At 43.3% G+C, this 19,911-nt stretch overlaps 2 protein-coding genes across 3 annotated transcripts; one reads left to right on the forward strand and one right to left on the reverse strand.

The window, feature by feature from the left end:
- Nucleotides 1-1,512: 1,512 nt before the first annotated feature.
- Nucleotides 1,513-5,625, reverse strand: trub1 (TruB pseudouridine (psi) synthase family member 1). The gene is made up of 8 exons (XM_068583305.1): nt 5,471-5,625; nt 5,274-5,372; nt 4,426-4,481; nt 3,900-3,981; nt 3,723-3,795; nt 2,902-3,041; nt 2,738-2,794; nt 1,513-2,605 (listed from the first exon to the last, which is right to left on the reverse strand). Exons 1-8 carry the CDS (start codon nt 5,616-5,618, stop codon nt 2,172-2,174), a joined length of 1,089 nt encoding a protein of 362 aa, XP_068439406.1. The 5' UTR covers nt 5,619-5,625; the 3' UTR covers nt 1,513-2,171.
- Nucleotides 5,626-5,941: 316 nt separating this feature from the next.
- Nucleotides 5,942-19,710, forward strand: lrrc45 (leucine rich repeat containing 45). 2 transcript variants are annotated; one of them, XM_068583899.1, is made up of 18 exons: nt 5,942-6,027; nt 7,360-7,651; nt 8,142-8,203; nt 8,298-8,368; nt 9,188-9,366; nt 10,096-10,224; nt 10,562-10,674; nt 11,218-11,276; nt 11,395-11,472; nt 12,350-12,485; nt 13,496-13,573; nt 13,723-13,834; nt 14,009-14,079; nt 14,378-14,470; nt 15,402-15,494; nt 16,605-16,778; nt 18,156-18,303; nt 18,536-19,710. In XM_068583899.1, exons 2-18 carry the CDS (start codon nt 7,423-7,425, stop codon nt 18,733-18,735), a joined length of 2,025 nt encoding a protein of 674 aa, XP_068440000.1. In that variant the 5' UTR covers nt 5,942-6,027; nt 7,360-7,422; the 3' UTR covers nt 18,736-19,710. The 2 variants fall into 2 exon arrangements, with proteins under 2 accessions (XP_068440000.1, XP_068440001.1); XM_068583900.1 differs by having other exon boundaries at nt 15,402-15,479.
- Nucleotides 19,711-19,911: the final 201 nt, after the last annotated feature.

A 19,911-nucleotide genomic window follows, 5' to 3' on the forward strand; every position in this document is an offset into this window, starting at 1 on the left:
AGGAGGACATGCTGCTGACTGCGTGTGTGTGTGTGTGTGTGTGTGTGTGTGTGTGTGTGTGTGTGTGTGTGTGTGTCTGTGTGTGTGTGTGTGTGTGTGTGTGTGTGTGTGTGTGTGTGTGTGATGTGATGTGATGTTCCATTTCCGAACCACCAGCTCGGCGTTATCTCTCCCCGCTCTCCGTTATGGGCTCCAGCCTCGCGCGCGCAGAGGCGACTGATTCACTATTTGAATGTCCGGATAGTTCCTGTGATATCCAACGCGGTTATCAGGTGATACACTCACTGCAACGAGGCGCACGCAAATCGCTTTAACGGCTCCTGAGGGCCACCATCACCCCTCGCATACACGCACGTGCGCACGTTCACTGCAGTGTGTTAAACGATAACCGGGCGAACTCCTCCGTTTCGCGGTTACACCACGGACAGAACCCCTCCTGCTCTGTACGTGCTCTGCTCGTGTTTACTTTAGTTTTATTATCATTATTTTATTACCTGGAGATTCCATTAGCGATACGGTCACGTATCGTCGGGAGGAAGCCGCGCGGCTCCTGATCGATCAATCCGAGCTGCGTCCAATTCGGTGGGTTGGGTCTCCAAAGCGCGCGCTGCTAAATGCCAACTTTCTAACGGCTGTAATTTAGATAAAAGTGGAGTCCGGGGAGCAAACAGGGATGCGGGCAGCCTTGAAGACATGAAAGGAGGCAGCCGCCGGCTAATATTTGGACTGAGACAATCATTGCAGCGCATTGATCCGGAGCGGCTTAGCGCGGCGTCGAGCTCCTGTCCGGGACAACACGAGCCCTCCTCAGCTGCTGCTGCTGCGGGGGGGCCGCTGGCGCCATGCGGGTCCCATCAGAGATACCCCCAACACACACACACACACACACACACACACACACACTCACGCACACAGCCAAACATTAGCCCAGGAGTCAGGGACACACCTTTTACTGTTTGGAGATATAATATAACAATAAATCGAATATTATTATTCTCTCTATCATTATGTTGACTTGATAACATAGAACAATGTGTTGAACTAGTAACGTTAGATTAATCCACATTTTATTCACAAGCATCACATATATAACTATTCATATTTTCAGATATTTTGTCATGCAAAAAATATGATTTGATGAAACAATGAGTCTTCACTTCAGAACAGTGTGCAATATCACAGCAGGCAAAACCACCTCTGGCACACGGACAACCCATGATTCAAATAGCCCTGCTGGTTGCAGATACATTCCTTTTAGTTTGGGTACATTTTCAAGGAAAGGGCCTAAAAATAGGTTGAACTACTAAGACAGGAAGACAAAAAAAACGGAATTTCTAGAGAAATATGAAACGAGACATTAACAGTTAGAAAATCTCTCAAGGCACGGACCAACCCACTGGCGCAGCACCTGGCAGGAAAACACAGAACATTGTTTCTTCGTGACGAACTTGTCTTGTTGTAAGTGATGTTAGAAATGAAAGTATTTGACAAAGAGGAGTTGTTTCACTTGAATGTTTATTTAATCTGCACCTGCAGGACAAATTCAAAACAGACATGCTGTTGAACACACCACGATGCAACAAACACTTTCACATGTGGAGTAAGCCAATCTTTATTAAAACGACAAAAACAAACAAAAAACAGCTCTCCACTGAGTACTGGTAGAACAGCATGAGAACCAGGAGAACGGAGGAATACGTTCCACCTGCTTTGGGAACGTATTCTCCAGCAGGGCTGCAGGAGGTGGACCTGCTAGTGGTCTATATAGATATTCTGGGATGTCTCCGGATACATCGACTTTTTGTCTCTCTCAAACATTCACCACGGTCGTGGCAGCAAGCAGAAACTCTTCTGAGATGGGCATTGTCCAGCCTCTTCTCCAACTGCATAACGGTGCGTGTGTGTTTTTTTTAATCATAAATATGATGGGGATGCTTTTTTAAATTATGAAAAGTAATCAGCTCTACATTAAGAGGAGGGCTGTGAACAGGTGGGGCTGTGGCCACTTATAGAATGATCTGGAAGTCATCTGCCAGCACGGTGTTGGGTAACCACGCTGCTCCATCGAGCTCCAGACGTCCTCTTCAGACGGGCGATGGAGAAGGCTAACGAGGAGAGTCGTGGCGAACCACGAAACGCTTTTCACCCCGTGGTCCACATTTAGAGGCCCCTCACGTGTCGGCCTTTGGTGGGTCCATGCGGCACACCCCCTGCTCCTGCTCCTGCTCCGGCTTCTGCTCCGGCTCCGGCTCCGGCTCCGGCTCCGGCTCCGGCTCCTGCTCCGGCTCCGGCTCCTGCTCCGGCTCCTGCTCCGGCTCCGGCTCCTGCTCCGGCTCCTGCTCCGGCTCCTGCTCCGGCTCCTGCTCCGGCTCCTGCTCCGGCTCCTGCTCCGGCTCCTGCTCCGGCTCCTGCTCCGGCTCCTGCTCCGGCTCCTGCTCCGGCTTCTGCTCCGGCTTCTGCTCCGGCTTCTGCTCTGGACAGGGCTGCAGGGAGCGCAGGATGTGTTCCAGCGCCCACTTCTCCTCGTGCAAGGCGTGCTCTTCCAGGGTGAACTGGCCCTGCTTGGTCCGGATCAGTTCCTTCACGTGGGCACAGGAGGACAGAGCTGCGGCACACAGGAAAACCATTACACTCACGAGGGCGGTTCAGCCTCAAGGCAGAGGGGGCAATTTCGGATCGGCCAGTTCCCGCCATTGACCGCTCCATCAACGCGAGGGACTAAACGCGCAATTCTCACCTTTTCCCAGGTCATCCACCAAGCTCCGGACGTAAAACCCACCGCCACACTCGATATCTGTCATAGAAATGAATAAAAAATTTATCCTGTGGAATTGAAACATGAAAAGATGGCAGCATCAGAAGTGGAAGAGAGAAATGTTGCGCTATGCAGCGCGTGCTCACGCAGGGTGAAGAGAGGAGGCGTGAACTCTTGCAGGGTCAGGTTGTACACGGTGACTGGTCTGGCGGGTTTGGCCTCAACCTTTTGACCTTTCATCAGCATGACAGACATACGCTGGCCGTCTTTTTTCAGCGCGGAGTAGCTGAAATGACAGAGACTCAAAACATGAAACCACGACACTACAGAGGGACGCTGTGACGCAAAACCCCCTCAGTGTGAAACAGTCTCATCCACTGGGGCCTCAGAGCACCATCTAGTGGGGGTTCAATTCCACCCCATCCCTCCCCAAAAAAAAAAAAAGATCGAGCTGGAAGGAAACATGGTATTGAGTGTTTTAGTGTGCTTTATGACCAGTTATAGTGACATTTGATCTGAATCTGTAAAAGAATAGTCGGATGCATTATTGTTGCGTCAGGATGCTCATGTTGTCTAAGAGGAAGTGGCTGAATGGTTTCGCTGTAACGTAATGCCAAAGCTAGAGTCAAGTCTTTACGTGGGATATATGCGAGACAGAGTTTTGTTTAATACTCATAAAGTATTGCTGAATGCCACTCAATGGATGTTTGTGCTCGGAATAGCCCATTTCTGTCATTTTATCTGTTCCGTAGCTCTTGCTGTGAAGATTGGTGGTGGAGGCGAGACGCCACATACCTACTGTTGAAATACATCAGCAGTTGTTCAGAGGAGTCAGCAATCAATGGCGGAATATAACAGTCAATACAATAGTTTTTACTGTGAATCACTGCACCCAAGAGAGCGCGCGTGCGTGTGCACACACAGTACTGTGACGACAACATGTTCTCAAAGCGGAGGCTTCACTTACAGTGGAGGAACTTGCATGATGTTACCAGTGAAAGCTTTCAGTTTCTCCTCGATGTCCAACCTGGTTATGTGTCCTGAGGGCAATAAATTCATGATTAAATCACATCGACATCATCCTGTAAGATGGACGCAGACGGAGCGGCAGACGGAGCAGAGCGCTGAACGGGTCCATGTTTACCAAAGTCTTTCTCCAGAACCACACTGCCGCTGGCATCCAGGGTATCTGTTGCTTTCCCCAGTTGCCCCACAGCGACGTATTTCTGGAAAACAAACGACACCAATCACTTCGTTGTCTCTGTGTATTTATGATCACTAATGCAGAACTGTGGAGATCTGCTCACTTTGAAACACCAAATACCAAAACTGTAACGGGAGGAAGTGTCATTGGAGCCTCACGGAAATCCTATAGAACTTTGAAAATGATGTTTCTTCTGTACACATGAACTCTATTAAATTTATTTTTGTGGAGTTTCTCTTGTTTACAATTTAAAAAATGGAATTCAATGTCATAATGTAACATAGCAGACATTACGTTGTAGGCGCTCACCAGATTCTTCTTTGATATAGTTGTTCCTAACCTCCCAATCCACAAATATCCTTTTGTTTGGTATTATAATACACAGAATCACACACAAATTCAGTTGCAGAAGAACACTTTGACAGATTTGTTATTTTACTATTTACATAAGTGCAACTAAACTCACCTTAGAACCAGCCAGCATTGTACTGAGCATCTTTGTACCATTCCCAACACCAACAACTGAAAGAGATGAAAGAGCCTTAGCAAAGCTCTGCTAGCACCCCCTCGAGGTGGCAACGTGTATTACACCCAACACAGACTTAACACACTGTGATTACTGGGGATGGGCTGCAACTAATCACCTCTTATTTTCAATGTTGATTTATCTACAAATGTATCTTTGATTTAGCAAGTATGTCTGCATGTAGGAAAAATCGTCCATTACAAGTTCCCAGAGAGGGCTCCACAGTAAAAATTACAACCTGAAAACATGCAGCCAAACGTCCAACTGGAAATGAAAACATGTGCAATATTTGTTACATTGTTTCTGTAATAGCCAGAAGCTGACATTGCTGCACATGTGTTGGTGAGTCTCAGTAACCAGAATCTGATGCCGGGTCGCCGGCCTGGCACACACTGCACAGTCCACGGCCTTTAAATGTTTTATTGTATCTGACCAACAATCCAAAACCCCAAAATATCTTGTTACCTATCAGAAGACTAAAGAAAACAAGATCAAGTTGGAATCAGTTAATTTCTTTCCAATTTTCACTTGAAAATTATTAGAATATCAAACTCATTGTCAAATATATTTTTTGCCAATGGACTAACCGAGTGATTGACTAATGGTTGTAGATCTAAAGATCAATCCATTTGGGGGATGACTCTGACGTTCTATAGTCAATATTTCTTGAAGTGTCTAGATTCACTGGACTGTGTGTTTCTCCTCCAGTTATATTGCTGGCAGATGGAAAATTATTTCAAACAGTATTTAGACCTTCATGAAGGAGAGGACGGCGCACACGCACTTACCCAGCACCCCACTGGCAGAGCTGTCCAGCGTCCCTCCGTGCCCCATCTTCAGGCTCTGCTTCTTTCTCTTTCGAGGGTTTGGGTTCTTCACACCGGCTTCTATAAAAAAAAAACAGTCAGTGACACACTGTTAGCTCACTGTTAGCTTCAACAGAGGACCTTATACCAATTTCCTGATCCCGACCCTGTCGAATTACCCTTGAGTAACACTTCTTTGAGTGTATTTAACACGTCTGCGGACGTCGGCCCTTTTTTTTTATATATCGCAAACAGTCCATTTGTCGACTGTAGTTTAAATAGAGAACAAGCCATCGGAGCCACAGTGTTGCGTGTGTTCCCGGCCATGCTGGTTTAATTCTTCTTCGGCTAAATGTAATGTTACTGCTTCTTCTTCTGCTAATTGTTCTGTCACCAATGCAGCTGGGCAAACCGTTTCGCCGTCTGCTGGTTCAATGTGTTAATAACTAATTATTATTTGAGCTCCAAACCAAAATAACACATTGCTAATGTTATATGACATGATGATTAATAATCGTATACAGACCATAGATTTTTAACTGGTTGAGGTTGATTAAATGCTATTTCAGTTGGAGGGTAGATGCCTGGAAATGGCTCACGTTTTTGGAACTACGCTGACCATGATGCTTTGCGCTGACATACGCTTCCTAGTTACTTTGTCGCTGGGCTTTCTTTGCCTGTCAGCTGGGCTGTCTACAACAATAAGAACTGCCAGGGATATACTGTAGTGGCTGAGGTTAGAGGTTTATTTTGTCTAAAGATCTCATTGCTCTTATTTAAGGAAAAGTCCGGTAACTTACATGTCGGTTAGCCATTTAATAGCTTTGCATGAGACTTTAACTCGTTTGGAGATACTTTAACGATAACGTTAGGCGACACTCATTCAAAATTTGATAAATTAAAATGTAGTTAGCTTATTGTCAAGATAAACACCATACAAATGATGAACGTAAACATTTATAATCTAATAGAAACCGTCTTTTTATTCGGCTTACATATGATTCTACTATGCAGCCTTTATTTCATTGTATTTCATTGCTTTTTGTCATACGGCTTTCTTCCGCGCTAAGTAGCTAACATAACTAAGCTAAGCTAAAGTTAGAATTTCTCGTTATATACTCTTGTTTTTAGTTTCGATGTTGCCGAATTTAAGAAGAGTTTATAGTAGTATTGGGTTCATTTGTATGTTACGACGTTTGTGTTTTATTCAAACTCCTCATGTATTTGACACTGCCGCAGGTTGTCACAGTGGAGAACTTGCAAGATCAGCTCCATTCAATTGCAGCAGCAAGTTTAGATTTATGGGATTTTCCAGATATTTTAATTGGTGCTGGGAGCCAACTGATGCTAGTGAATGGGGGTTGGACATCTCTAAGTAAAAACCTACACTTATCACCGGGACTCGGCATACAGTCAGTGCCAAACAAGTCTTGTATGAGTAATTAGAAAGCACTGTATTGTCCACACACAGGTCTTTCATGCATTTTGGCCTCCCAAAGGTAGCTCATTACTGCCTTTTGACCCCGGTCCCTTTTCACTTCTCTAGCATCCACTTACACTTATTTACTGCTGGAAATGAGCTGCTTTAGATCTCCATAAGGGTTGAAACACAAGTCCTTTGAAGTGCAGTTTTAAAGTACTTGATACACGACTGACGGAACCATATAAATGGTATCATCAGTCTCCTGAAAAATGTATTTTCAGTTCTATAACCAAAATTATGTGGAATGTTGTGTTAATAATAGGGTTACAAACTAACAATAAATGTATTATTAATTAATAATCTGTTGATTTTTCAAAATGTTCAAACCTTTGGCTTGGGTGATGTCATCAAATGTCTTGTTATGTACAACCAACAGTCCGAAGCCCAAAGATATATAGTTCATGACCACATGAATAATAAAAAATGCCTCAGATCTTCAGAATACTAAAACTATAAGGGAATGTTTGGCTTTCGGTGATAACTGAAATATATATATATATATATATAATCAGAATAGCACATTTTTGGTCCATCAATAAATCCTCCAACCATTTTCTTCTGCATATTGACTCTTTTCTTCTCCAGTCACAGAGGAAAGAAACACGGCACCGTGTGTCTCGGAGGACAAGGCGAGACTGGTGACTCAGGATGGAGGACTTCAGGCGGACGTACCTGCGTCTGTGTAAGGAGGGCGGCGTGGAGCCTCAGGAGAGTGTTTTGGCTCAGCTCCAGGAGAGCAGGGATGCTCTGGGGTCCAGGCTGGACCTGAGCGGACAGAGCCTGTCTGCTGATACCTGCTCTGTGCTGGCCAGGACCCTCCAAAAGGATACCGTCTTCACAGAGGTGTTGCTCAGTGACTGCATGCTCAGCGAGGAAGGTGTGTAGTAAGCCTTGAGAGCCACAAACGGCATACATATAGCATAGTTATATAGTGTAGTGTATTGTATTGTAAGTTGATCAGTAGGTCTCAATTAGCATGGAAATATATGCTTAATGCATCTATAGATTTTCCATATGGATAATCTTCAAACGTAAATTCTAAGTATAGGTTCTCTTCAAAAAAAAGCCTCAGTTATATTTTTAAAACAGCTGGACACTAGTTTTTAAACAAACACTACTCAAACAGGAGGCAAGAATCCTTTTAGTTGGGAACTATTTTCTGAGGGCGGATTTATCCATACTTGGTGCTCTACTGTAGGTGTGTGTTGGATTGAGTCAATATCAAGTCCAGTGTGTTCACGGTAATGGAGAACATGCCAGTGCCACACTGGGGCTCGTTGACATGTTGGCGATAGTTTTGGGAGAATGGAACTCTGATAACATTATGTAAAGCGCTGTTGGCTTGGATGCCTGTGTGTGACTCTCAGGTGCCAAAGTACTGCTGAGTGGACTGTTTGGCAACACAACCGTGAAAGTCTTGGACCTGAAGGTAACACCTGCCAAACTCAACTGTCCATTGTCTTAGTCCCGAATGGATTTAAATTGATGAGAATAGGCGGTTGATGCAAAATGATTGTTTTCAGGGGAATAACCTGCGATCAACAGGGGCTGAGGTGTTGGGAAAGCTGTTGGCGCGTAACAAGACTCTGCGTAGGTGAGAACAACGCTCCTCATTTGAGGCACCAGATTTGCATTATAGAGTGTCACAATGTGTAAATAATACCTGCTCAATGCTGCTGTATGAGATTATTTCAGTGTGCAATGACATTTGATATCAAATAATAGGATTTTGGATCAAATAATCTTAATTCAATATCCACTTACAAACTGTTCCTAGTGCTTTTCATTCACGCCTTGCATTCTTCGTCAGCAGATGTAGTTTGCTCAGTTTCCATCACTTGACATAGTATGTATGGACAATCTCCACACCCGGAGGAGAAAGCTTACGAGAAAGCTAATAAAGTGACCCTGAGTAAGGAGGGCTTTGTTAAACCATGTCCAAGGTCAAGAAAGAACGTTCAGAACTCAACAAATAAGTAAAAATTACTATTGAAATGATAAATATATACTAATTCACTTATATATTTTTGCAAGATATTTGATAAGATGTTTTAAAAATAATGATGATAATAACAATAATAATAATAATAATAATAATAATAATAATAATAATAATAATAATAATTATTATTATTATTATCAGCTAATCACATTTGAAGACATGATCTTAAGGAACTTTAGGTGGGGTTATCCGCAGTTGGCCATGTCTTTTTCATAAACTATACAATCCAGCTATTACTTATTATGCTCAAGAATGTCAGTTCTGCTTCTTCATGTCATATCACCAATCTAAATCACTAATTTTGAGCTGCCATGATGCCATTGTGACTACATAACCAAATCTCTTCCTGAAAAAAGGCTTTTCGAACACATATAGCACACACTGCTTTCACCGTGCACATGCTGTTTGCAGGCTGGTGTTGGAGTGGAACGCTTTGGGGGTGTGGGACGAAGCCTTCTCGCTATTCTGTGAGGGTTTGGCCTCCAACGGCGTGCTGACACAGCTGGACCTGCGCAACAATCAAATCAACCATCACGGAGCAGCCGAGCTCGCTCTGGCACTTAAACGCAACACGGCTGTCCAAGCACTCGGTGAGAAACATGACCTCTTCACTGTGGAACTAACTGTTTACGCTTGTACTGATCTATTGAACAGTAAGTGACACGAAGTTCCTGCTTCAACTTTGTTTTCTTCTTTTTTTGTCAGAACATCTTTTCAGTTGAGGTCTCAGTGGTTGTGCAGGCCCTCTGATGGCAGATCATTTATCTTTGCTGTAAATATAGCTAGCTTATACATATGAGAGTACCGAGCATATTCAAAGATTGTTTCTGCATGCAATCAAACAGGTAATTACTTGGCTGTAGATAAGATCTTGAAGAAGTTCTTGTATTCAAAAAAGTAGCAAAAAGCTCAGCTTTTTTTGATGTTTTTACCGCTTGCCAATTGGGGCCAGAGTATTTTTTTCACCACTAATGATGATCGTACAACCCCCCTGTCAGTGTAATCTAAATGTCCTCCTTTTTCTTTGTTCCAGTCATCTGTAGTTATTTGCATTTCATGAAAAAAACACACTAGTGATCCGTAGGGATCGCAGATAAACTACTATACGTTACACCGCAACAAAAACAAGTACATTTCCTTGTTTTCCTTGTTACTCCCACGAGGATTGAGAGAGGGCTTGGCTGAGAAACCGTGCTTGTAGTCTCTCCTGATCCAAAAAACATGTAGAACAATCAATCTAATCCATAACTTGGGGTGGTAGGGAACGATGCTCGCTGTATTGCTGACTGACTGTTGCCTTCCTCGCTGACTGTTTACAGATCTGAGGTGGAACAACATCGGTCTGTGGGGCGGCAGGACTTTGCTGGAGGCTCTGCAGCAGAACAAAAGCATATTGCAGCTGGAGATGGCAGGGAACAACATACCCAGTGACACTCTCAAAGCTCTTGGTGTGTGTGTGTGTGTGTGTGTGTGTGTGTGTGTGTGTGTGTGTGTGTGTGTGTGTGTGTGTGTGTGTGTGTGTGTGTGTGTGTGTGTGTGTGTGTGTGAGAGAGTGAGACTAAGTGTGTGTATAAGTCTACTGGGTTACTATTTTTTTTTCTACTCTGCATTATAAATAATACCTTAATATGTACCATCTCTGATTGTTAATGTAAAACTATGGCTTCAATTTGAAAGTCTTTACACTCTTCAGATCTGGACTGACTTGAATGTGGTACAGTTGTTACCAGTGATAATCTGTCATCATGCATACCGTCCTCTGCTCTTTTTTTCCCACCCTTTCAGAGCAGACCACAGGGCACAACTCAGACAGACAGTCCACCCTGAGGGACAGCCGCAGCCGGACCCAGATTCTCAGCAAGGAGATTCAGACACTGAAGGAGGAGAAGGGTCGGCAGGTAACCCGCCTACTGAGGCAGAACGAGAACACCGGAAGGCTGTTTGGAGACTTTAAATGAATCCCTGAAAGATCCCTTATCCCCGTGAGAATCCGATAAATACAGAAGTTATTAGGCCTAATGGTCCGTCCACCATTTTTGTCCAGAAAAAAATATCCTAAACAGCAATTAGATGGATGACTAAAGTATGTCCAGAGGGTCATGATCCTCACAAGATGAATTCATCTGACTTTGACGTTCTCCTGCTAACTCCTCTTGCACCACTATGTGAATGACATTTCAGATTTTAAATATCTCGACAATAAAGAGCAGCGATTCCCATAAGTCTGGTACAGATGTTCATGGTCCCAAAAAGATGAATCCAAACTACTTTGAGGGTCTCGGATGTTTTCAGTTATCAAATATGCTTCACACGTTCATGGTCCCCGGATGATAAACCCTACATGACCTTGCCTTTATCACCTTTTTCGCAGCTGCTTTCAGTGTGACCGATTAAGGATAAAGTATGTGATAGAGGCTGTGGTTGTTCCTCCTCTCTTTTAGTTCCTCAGCCTGATGGAAACCATAGACAGGCAGAGGGAGGAGATGGGACGCTCCAACGGGTAAGGGAAGGTGTGACTGTGATCAGCCATTGGCCTTTGTTAAAAATCCCTCAAATAAATCCCTCAAATATTCCCATTTTGTCGCCATAACCTTGGTGCCCCTTCTCTGTCTGATTAGGTCCACCTGCAGTCAGATAGGCCAACTCCAGGAAGCTCTGAATGAGAGGAAGTCAGCTGTCAACTCGCTCACCGCCAAGTAAGCGTTTTATTTTTCCTTTATTCAATATTCCCAGTATGAAGTCTGTTGTATGTAATAGAAGTTGCTTCATTTAGTTACATATTTGTCAGTTAAGTTTATGGTTATATGAAGGCATTGAGTTAGAACTACAGTACATACTTCTCAGTGACTCAGCCCTCCTGAAACCAAGTATTTAATCAGGCAGCCATTATTAGTGACTGGAGGTTCTTGGCTAGACAGATGAAGCTTATCTTCATTCACCTTGACACATTATGATGTAATGAGCTCATTCTGCTGTAGAAAAGGTCAGTACAGTATAAATACCCTGCAAATATATTATCGAGGATGACTTAATGAGCACTGTCGTTCTTAATGATACTTGTAATTTTTGGAGACAATCAGACTCAATTTGATTTGGAAGGATCAGAGGCAATCCAAAATGCTGTTGACCTGAGCAGACCAGATACAATACATTTCATATAAATGACTTCACATTAAATGTAAATTCTTTTAAATACTGATTTAAAACCCATCTACCGGTTGACAAGAGGAATAGAAGCACATCCCTCGATGCTCTTGTTTACCTTGTTGATAAAATCACCAGACTGAGAGGTTTCTCCAGAAACAGACATGATTCTGTAAGGGTCTGTTATCAAAGTCTAATAGAAATCTGATGCCATTTCAATGTCATGTTCAAGCACCGAAAAAAGGACACAATGTCACGTTCCTGATGCAGGTTGTGAATGAATAATGAGCCACCTGTTGGCGAAGTTCTAGTCCAGTGAGGATACAATAGTGCAGCATATGTTTGGCCTCCTGTAGCGGCCTGCATGCAGACGTCCTTCTCCTCTCCTAATTGTCAACGTGCTGCTCACATGATGTGATGTTGTGCAAGACTACAGATGACAGAGGCTGCGCTCGCGCTCTCCGAGCAGAAGAACCACAACATAGGAGAGCTGCTGATACGAGTTAAGGCTGAGAAAGAAGAACAGAGGGAACGACAGAGCAGGGAGAGGAGGAAAGAGCAAGAGGTACGGTCACATGGTCCTGAAGAGGAGAAATGCTCAATCTCCATGGAGAGACACCCTGTTGATCTTATGATGATGGGTATTTTAAAATGGCCAATATTCCCTTTACATCATAACTCCAAATTGTTATTTACTGGACATATCATGATTTCCCCAATATATTTAAATGTTACAGCACAGGAAATATCGCTCATGTAATGTGTAATGTAATGCACGTGATATGACTTACATGTCTGGTGTCTTTGGGAAACACATAAAGATGTACTACTGATATTCTAGGACTGCTAGGTATTTGTGTTGGTAACTTTTGATATCCATGAAAAATATTTAATTGATGATGACTAAAAAATAAGCAAAATTATAGATGGCAATTTACTAACAACCGAGAATCCAGAGGAAATCCTCCTCATTCTCTTCGACTGTACAACTTGAGCTTCTATCATGGTCTTGATTTATCATCAAGCCAGATGCCAAGACATTTGTAATCTGTTGAGTGGAGAAAATGGATAGATCTGTAGCTTAGCATGGATTCTGTTTTCAAATGGTTTATTCAGTAAGGGGACAGTGCACATTAACACATTTCTGTTAAATGTGCCGGAGTTAGCCGAGGGGGTATTTTCCATCTTTAGTCCCGAGAGGCTAATGTTAAAAAACTAAAACAAACGTAAAAACAGAAATAAAATTAAATATACAAATATATGTTTCAGATCTAAGATTGATAAGTGTATGTTGCAGTGTATTAAAGGACAGCTGTAGCAGTCCACATATGGACAGAAGAGACTTAGACAGAAGAGACTAGTCTCTTGCTGTACACCTTTGGTAACTGACAGGACTTCAGACAACTAGCTAGTTAGCCAGCTACTGTATGGAGGTAACATGTGCATTCTATTTCTCCATACTGCCCCCGTCAGGTGTTAAAGTCATGAATTCATGAATTTGTTAGTTATTCAATTCTCATATGGACTTGACATCCAGGATGTGTCAATCACGTGTCATGCGTGTCCATCCTGTAGGATGGTGCACTCAGAGAAGGAAAACTCCTCAGAGAGATCCAAAACCTGACAGAAACCAACGGCCAACTCATGAATAAAGTAAGTCTTGCACTAATAATTGTTGATACCAATGCTGACAAACACACACACACACACACGCACACACTCACACACCCACACACACACACACACACACGTTGCATGGTGAGCACTGTTGGATTTGAGCCTCACTGCTGTGTGTGTCTCAGATGGAGGAGATGGAGCGCAGGTGTAAGTCTCAGCAGCAGCAGATCTTTGAGCTGAAGCAGGAGCTGACCAACAGCACGGCAGAGCTCAAGCTGCAACTAGCGCAGGCAGAAGGTAACACACGCACGCACACACACACACACACACACGCACACACACACACACACACACACACACACACACACACACACACACACACACACACACACACACACACAGAACACACAAAGAGCATGTCTTTTTTCTCCATGAAACCCAGCAGACGTCCTGCATGTCACCCTCTAACAGACCGCCTGGAGATAGAGAAGCGAAGGTCCAAGCAAGCTCTGCAAGACATGGACAGTCTCCGCCAGAAGGAGGTGCTCTTAAGACCTTTTGTGTGTGTGTGTGTGTGTGTGTGTGTGTGTGTGTGTGTGTGTGTGTGTGTGTGTGTGTGTGTGTGTGTGTGTGTGTGTGTGTGTGTGTGTGTGTGTGTGTGTGTGTGTGTGTGTGTGTGTGTGTGTGTGTGTGTGTGTGTGTGTGTGTGTGGTGTGTGTGTGTGTGTATTCATGTTCATTGTTTGTTCATATTTTGTAGGAAGTACTAAAACTACATTTTCTAAGAAATGTTGACAAGACAGAGGAAGATAAGATGCTAAAAGTTCAGGTTTCTTCCCAGGTGGAGCAGGTGAATCGACATCTAGAAGGGAGCGAGAGGGCACTGCAGGAACGCATCTTCAAACTGGAGGGCCAGCGGATACAACTGGAAGAGGTCAGAGTCCAGAGTCTTCATGTTTAAAAGACAAAAATACCAAATAACTGCAAGTAGGGTTGCAGTTATTTATGACCCAAAACACAGATTTAGAGTCGTTTCTTCTTACATTAAGCGGTCATGGTGTTGCAGCGGAGGTGAAACAAGCACTAGAACCAACCGAGGTTGCCACTTCATCAGGCTTTTCCTGTGAAGCTGTCCCTGATGGAGAACAGCATGATGCCAACCTCCATCAGGCCCTCTGATACCTTGGTGCTGAGATCCTGAGACTGCACACATGAAAGCACACAGCTGCTGTTGCACACGTTTGTTTCCTCAAAAAAGGGACTGCATGTCGAGACTGTTGGTGACCGTAGAGATGCCACCTGTTTCTTATGCCATTGAAGATTGTTGATAGATCACAATCTGCAGACCATGCTCACTATGAAAACCGATGTGCCCAGAGAATGAAAGAATACAATGGAAGATAATCATCAGTATTGTTGTTATGAAACTGACCTGATCTACTGTGGCATCACCACAGCGATACCAGTACATTTAATAATTTGCTAGAAGCAGATAAGGGGAGGCTGTGCTCATTTAAGGGGGACGTTATTCAGTTCCCTAACTGTATCTTTCCAGGCAGCGCAGTTATTCAAATCCACATGTTGGCACCTTTCCAAGCTGGAAATTTCCCACTTCTCAGGCCAAGCTGTGGTTGAATGTAGAACCTGGAAACACCTCAGTGCCAATGGGTGTAGTTGTAAAAACAAACTACGCTGCAGGTGGAGAGGTACAGTTGGAGGGGGGGTGGGGGGGTGTGTGATTCAACTGGGCTGTGATCCAACACCATGGCCCCCCGTACCATGGTCCAGCACAGTGGGAGAAGCTCTGCTCCAGTCTACCTGTGCTCTTAACGCCATGCCATCTGTTCCCTGTTCGTCTGTTGCAGGAGCTGAGTAAAGCTAAAGCGGCATGTGTGACGGAGAGGGCCCAGGCAGAGGAGGAGCTGGGAAGGGTGCGAGCCCAAGTGCGTCTGGAGGAAGTGGGTTTCACAAATCAGCACTTTCCATCGTTACAAGGCAGTTATGAAGGCTTTTATGAAGCACCAATAGTGCCACAGGTCGAATCCATTTCCTAATCTATGATTGAATCTTTACCCCTGAACATCAGCGAGTAACTAAGGCTAAACCAACTCGCCATTCTGTTGGTCCTTCATGAGGTCCAAGGACACACAGCCACATGTCTCATCTCTCTTCAAGAATCCTTGTGTGAATGTAGCACATCAATTGGATTCATTTTATTCTCGTTTATTCGTGACTTATTGGTAATTACTCTCAGGTGATCAAATCTCGCAGTGGTGATTACAATCAGCGACAGTCTCGTTACAATGAGAAACCTGTGGCCTGTATGTTTTCCATCAATCTTTGCTGATTAAAAAAGAGTGAGGAGACATTAAGGGTTGAGCTTAAAGCATCAGCCGGTGACTTTAATATAAATAACTTTCAAGCTGTCTCACTCGTATCTTCATCTGGTGAAGAACTTTACAATTCAGGGAATTCAGGCAACTGATGCTGCTTCCAGGTTCTTCCTTGGCGTAGTGTCTTGGGAGGCTGCAGTGGCCGGATGCAAAAATGCTGAGCCGTCCAGACGGAGATTGGAAACAATGGAGGCAAAATGCCTTCTGTGATCACCTTTACTAACTGTTAATGTTTTTTAAGTAAGACAATCCTTGAGGTTTAGAGAAAACATTTTTTAACCCCTCACTTCAAGCAATACAAACAAGTTTCTTTAAAATAATTTGAATAGATTATTGTTAAAATAAATGTTTATTATGTTTTTATTATTTGATATATACATGAATGTTGTCCAAATTAAACCTTGGGATGGGACCAAAACAGTATTGAGGTTTGAGACCCGGTCCGTGTTATGACGAGATAAGAATCCTACTAAGACATCCTGTTTATTATAAAAGATCATTATATGTAATTATGTCTTCTGAAAGTGAATTTGTTTGTATTTCAAACATTGTCTTACAACATGTTTTCTCTTTCTCTGGAATTCCCTGGAAATTGGATCCTCCAGGTGACATAAAGTCAGCTGCTCTTAGGTTTCCCCCTCATCCTTACTTCAGTCTTTTATTTCCTCTGAGCAGCAGGAGCATGTGTCGTCCGTAGAGGAGAAGCTTCGCTCCGTGCGGTCCCTCCAGCAGGAGGTGCAGCTCCAGTGCTCCCAGCAGAAGCAGAGCATCTCTGAGCTGCAGGCCAAGAACAGCCAGCAGAGCATGGAGATGAACGGACTGCGGCGAAGGACGGAGGAGCTCCAGCAGGTCAGGACCCATCAGACAGCCTCTTTTAGCTTTCCTGTGTGGAGGCCTCATTTTATTCCACACGGGACTCATGTGTTCACACAAAGACTTGTATGAAATGAGATGTTATATTATAAATGGTGTGCAAATCACTGTCTGATGTGTACATTCAGTCACATCGTCAGATATGTGATTCTCTGCAGATTTATGTTGACATAAATGTGGGCCTGTGGGAACATGGGATTAAATGTGTCTCTCAGCCAGCCGAACCAGGGTGTGTGTAGTGTGTGTATGTGAGGTTTGTGGGCACTAGGCACTTTGGTGGTCGGAGCTGTCGCACACACAGAACAACAAAACACTCGGTGTACATTTCTTCAAACATTGATGCAGTTTGAGTCCCCTTAAGTCTCTGCTTATTGTTATTGGCCCAGAGAATGGAACTAAAAAAAAAGGTCAGCTCACCCCAAAATCTTGATTACATATGTATCTCTTACCTGCCATGCTAATTAATCTGATTTGTTTCCTTGTTTTGCAGCTATCAGACGTAGAGACATCTGCCTTTTCTTCAATATGAAAGGACTAGATGTCACCAAGAGAAATCCACTCAACCAACTCCATAAAACATAACAAGGTTCCTTAATATAATCCAGACTACAGGTCGTAGCAGTTTCATAACTATTTTCTTTCTACCAAACTACACCCACCAACCATGTCACCGCACAGTAGGAAGCTCGTGCCTACTTATGGACGACACGCTCCGATAGGCTCTAACCGTTAATGTAAGCTGTCCTAAGTGGGGCTAGCTGAGCTGGTGGTATTGGTTAGCGTTCTTCTCCACGCGGTGATGCAGTTGGCGGGTGTAGTTTGGTAGAAAGAAAATGACTATGAAACTGCTCACAACTAGTATGTGTGAGGAACAGGGTCATGCAATCTCGAAACAGACACTGATGATGAGTCTTTCAAATTTTCAATTTTATTTTTGGCGCACAAGCCGAGTGTCATCTAGTTCCATAATTTTGAAGAGAAGGCAGACATCGCTACGGACAAAATCTCAACAATCTAGATTGATAAATATATGTAAAGAGGTAAGAGGGAATTAATGTAGTTTGGATTTTGGGGTGAACTGTCCCTTTAAGCTGAGTGATCGGATGTTTGAGGTTTCCTTCTTACTTTGGGAGTTGCAATGGACTTCCCCTCTTTAGTTCTGATGTCCAGGCTTGTACTTTTATCAAAGATTCAGATATTCAATAACACAGCTGTTCATCTTTTGTATCGAGTCATCCGAAAAAGTTCCGTGTCCATCTAACGAGAGGGAACTGTCAGTTGCCTCACGTTGTTTATGTCAAAAGGAATGGGACTTTTATTTGCATACTGAAAATAATTGGGGTGTTGTTGCAGGAGCTGTCAGGGAAGGACCAGGAGAAGATGTCTGAGGTAAGCCGGGTAAGGGTGGAGCTGCAGGAGCAGATTGGACATTTACAGGCCGAGAGAACAGCACAGGGGGGACTCAAGGAGAAGATCAGTGCTCTGGAGAGAGAGATTAAAGGTGCTCCCACTGCTTTCTCATCACTTCACACAAGTCTTTTTATGTTGTCCTTTTGCAAAACAAAGTCCTGTATTAATACCAGTATCGTGATGTGCCCAATACAAGAAGTTACAGAATGTAATATTTTGTTTTGTAACCAGGTCTGACGTCGATTTGAAAGTCTTTTTGCTTAACGACTTTCTGTGGTCCTGTCTTACGTACCGTTCTGCCTCTATGGCCCGCTCTTCTGCAGCGCTCAGCAGTAACCACAGAGAGGCACTGCTCGACAAAGAAAGCGAGATGTCATCCATGCTGGAGAAGCTGCGGCTAAAAGAGACGGAGATCCAGAGGATGAGGGAGGACGAAGCCCAGCGAGCTAGCTACCTGCAGAGCGCCATCCTCACCTACGTGCAGGGCTCACCTCTGGGACACTACAGCAGCCCCAAGAAATAACAGCTGCAGCTTCCCTCACTTGCTCAGGACCGCCTGAAGAATACAAGTAAAATAATAAAGTCATGTGTGTGAGGAAAGATACCAAACTTAATGTGCAGATCAAATCACAAAATCACGGGTTAAAAAAGCCATTTAGAGGATAAATATTACCTGAGAGATTACTTTGATGCTTTTTTAGATCACCAGATACATTTTGCACGTTAATGCTCTTGCTGGGACAGACCTCTATGTACATTTTTCACCCGCCTACCAGTGGACTAATGAACACTTCAGCCTCTCGAGGCTGCTCCCAGTCCAGTAGACCTTTTTTGTTTATTTTCTCTCTTTAGCCTTTTTTTGCTGGTTTGTTTTTTAACAAAATGTTTGCCTCATGGATGAGATTATATAAAAAAAAAATTTTCTGTATCTCTTCTATTGGTCACACAACAATTTTTAATTAACGTAATAAAATGATGGTCTGAACCCTGTATTCGTTCAAGATCCTCATCTCTTAAATGATGGTGCATCACAGTACTTTAAACAACAAGAAGAATAAAAGAGGTTAAAAAAGCTCTACCATGCTCACAATGTCTACAAGTGCAAGTTCTTTGATAGGAGATAAACGGCTGTTGAAAGGACATTGCATGTGCCTCGGCCACAGCTCTGTACATTGGCATTGCTAAAGGCTTCCCTCTCTTGTGTCTTTAGCTCACATTAACTAAGATGCACTGTGCTTAAAATGAACGCTATCTATTTCTGCTGGCTGATTCACAAAATGTTGTCTTCTGTTTTTATGAATCATTTTATGAAGAAAGTCCAACTTAAACTCTGGACGCAGACTTTTACAATGCAATTTGCTGTTTTATATCTTGATATTGTTTCAGGTATCTGATGGATATTTGTGTTTTATATATTCAGGTGTTTTTAACATTTTGCTTTAATTACATGTGTTTTCTTTTTAATATATCAGTCAAATGTGCTAATTTCTTAAATAAATATTGGGATTTTTCTTGTGTGCATGATTTGACAGATTTGGATTAGTCTGTTATTCTATTTAACAGATACAATGACAGTATTCAGTGTGCTGGTGGGGTGGGGATGTGTGAGGACACTGGCTCTTGAAATTACAGCCAAAGAGCCTTATGGTTTCCATACATGTGAAGCCTTTGGACGTCACTGTGGAGGAAACCTCACCAT

This window comes from Clinocottus analis, unplaced genomic scaffold (genome assembly GCF_023055335.1).
Source record: "Clinocottus analis isolate CAN_PGR_092001 unplaced genomic scaffold, fCliAna1.0.p SCAF_19, whole genome shotgun sequence".
In the NCBI taxonomy this organism is placed as follows: Eukaryota; Metazoa; Chordata; class Actinopteri; order Perciformes; family Cottidae; genus Clinocottus; species Clinocottus analis.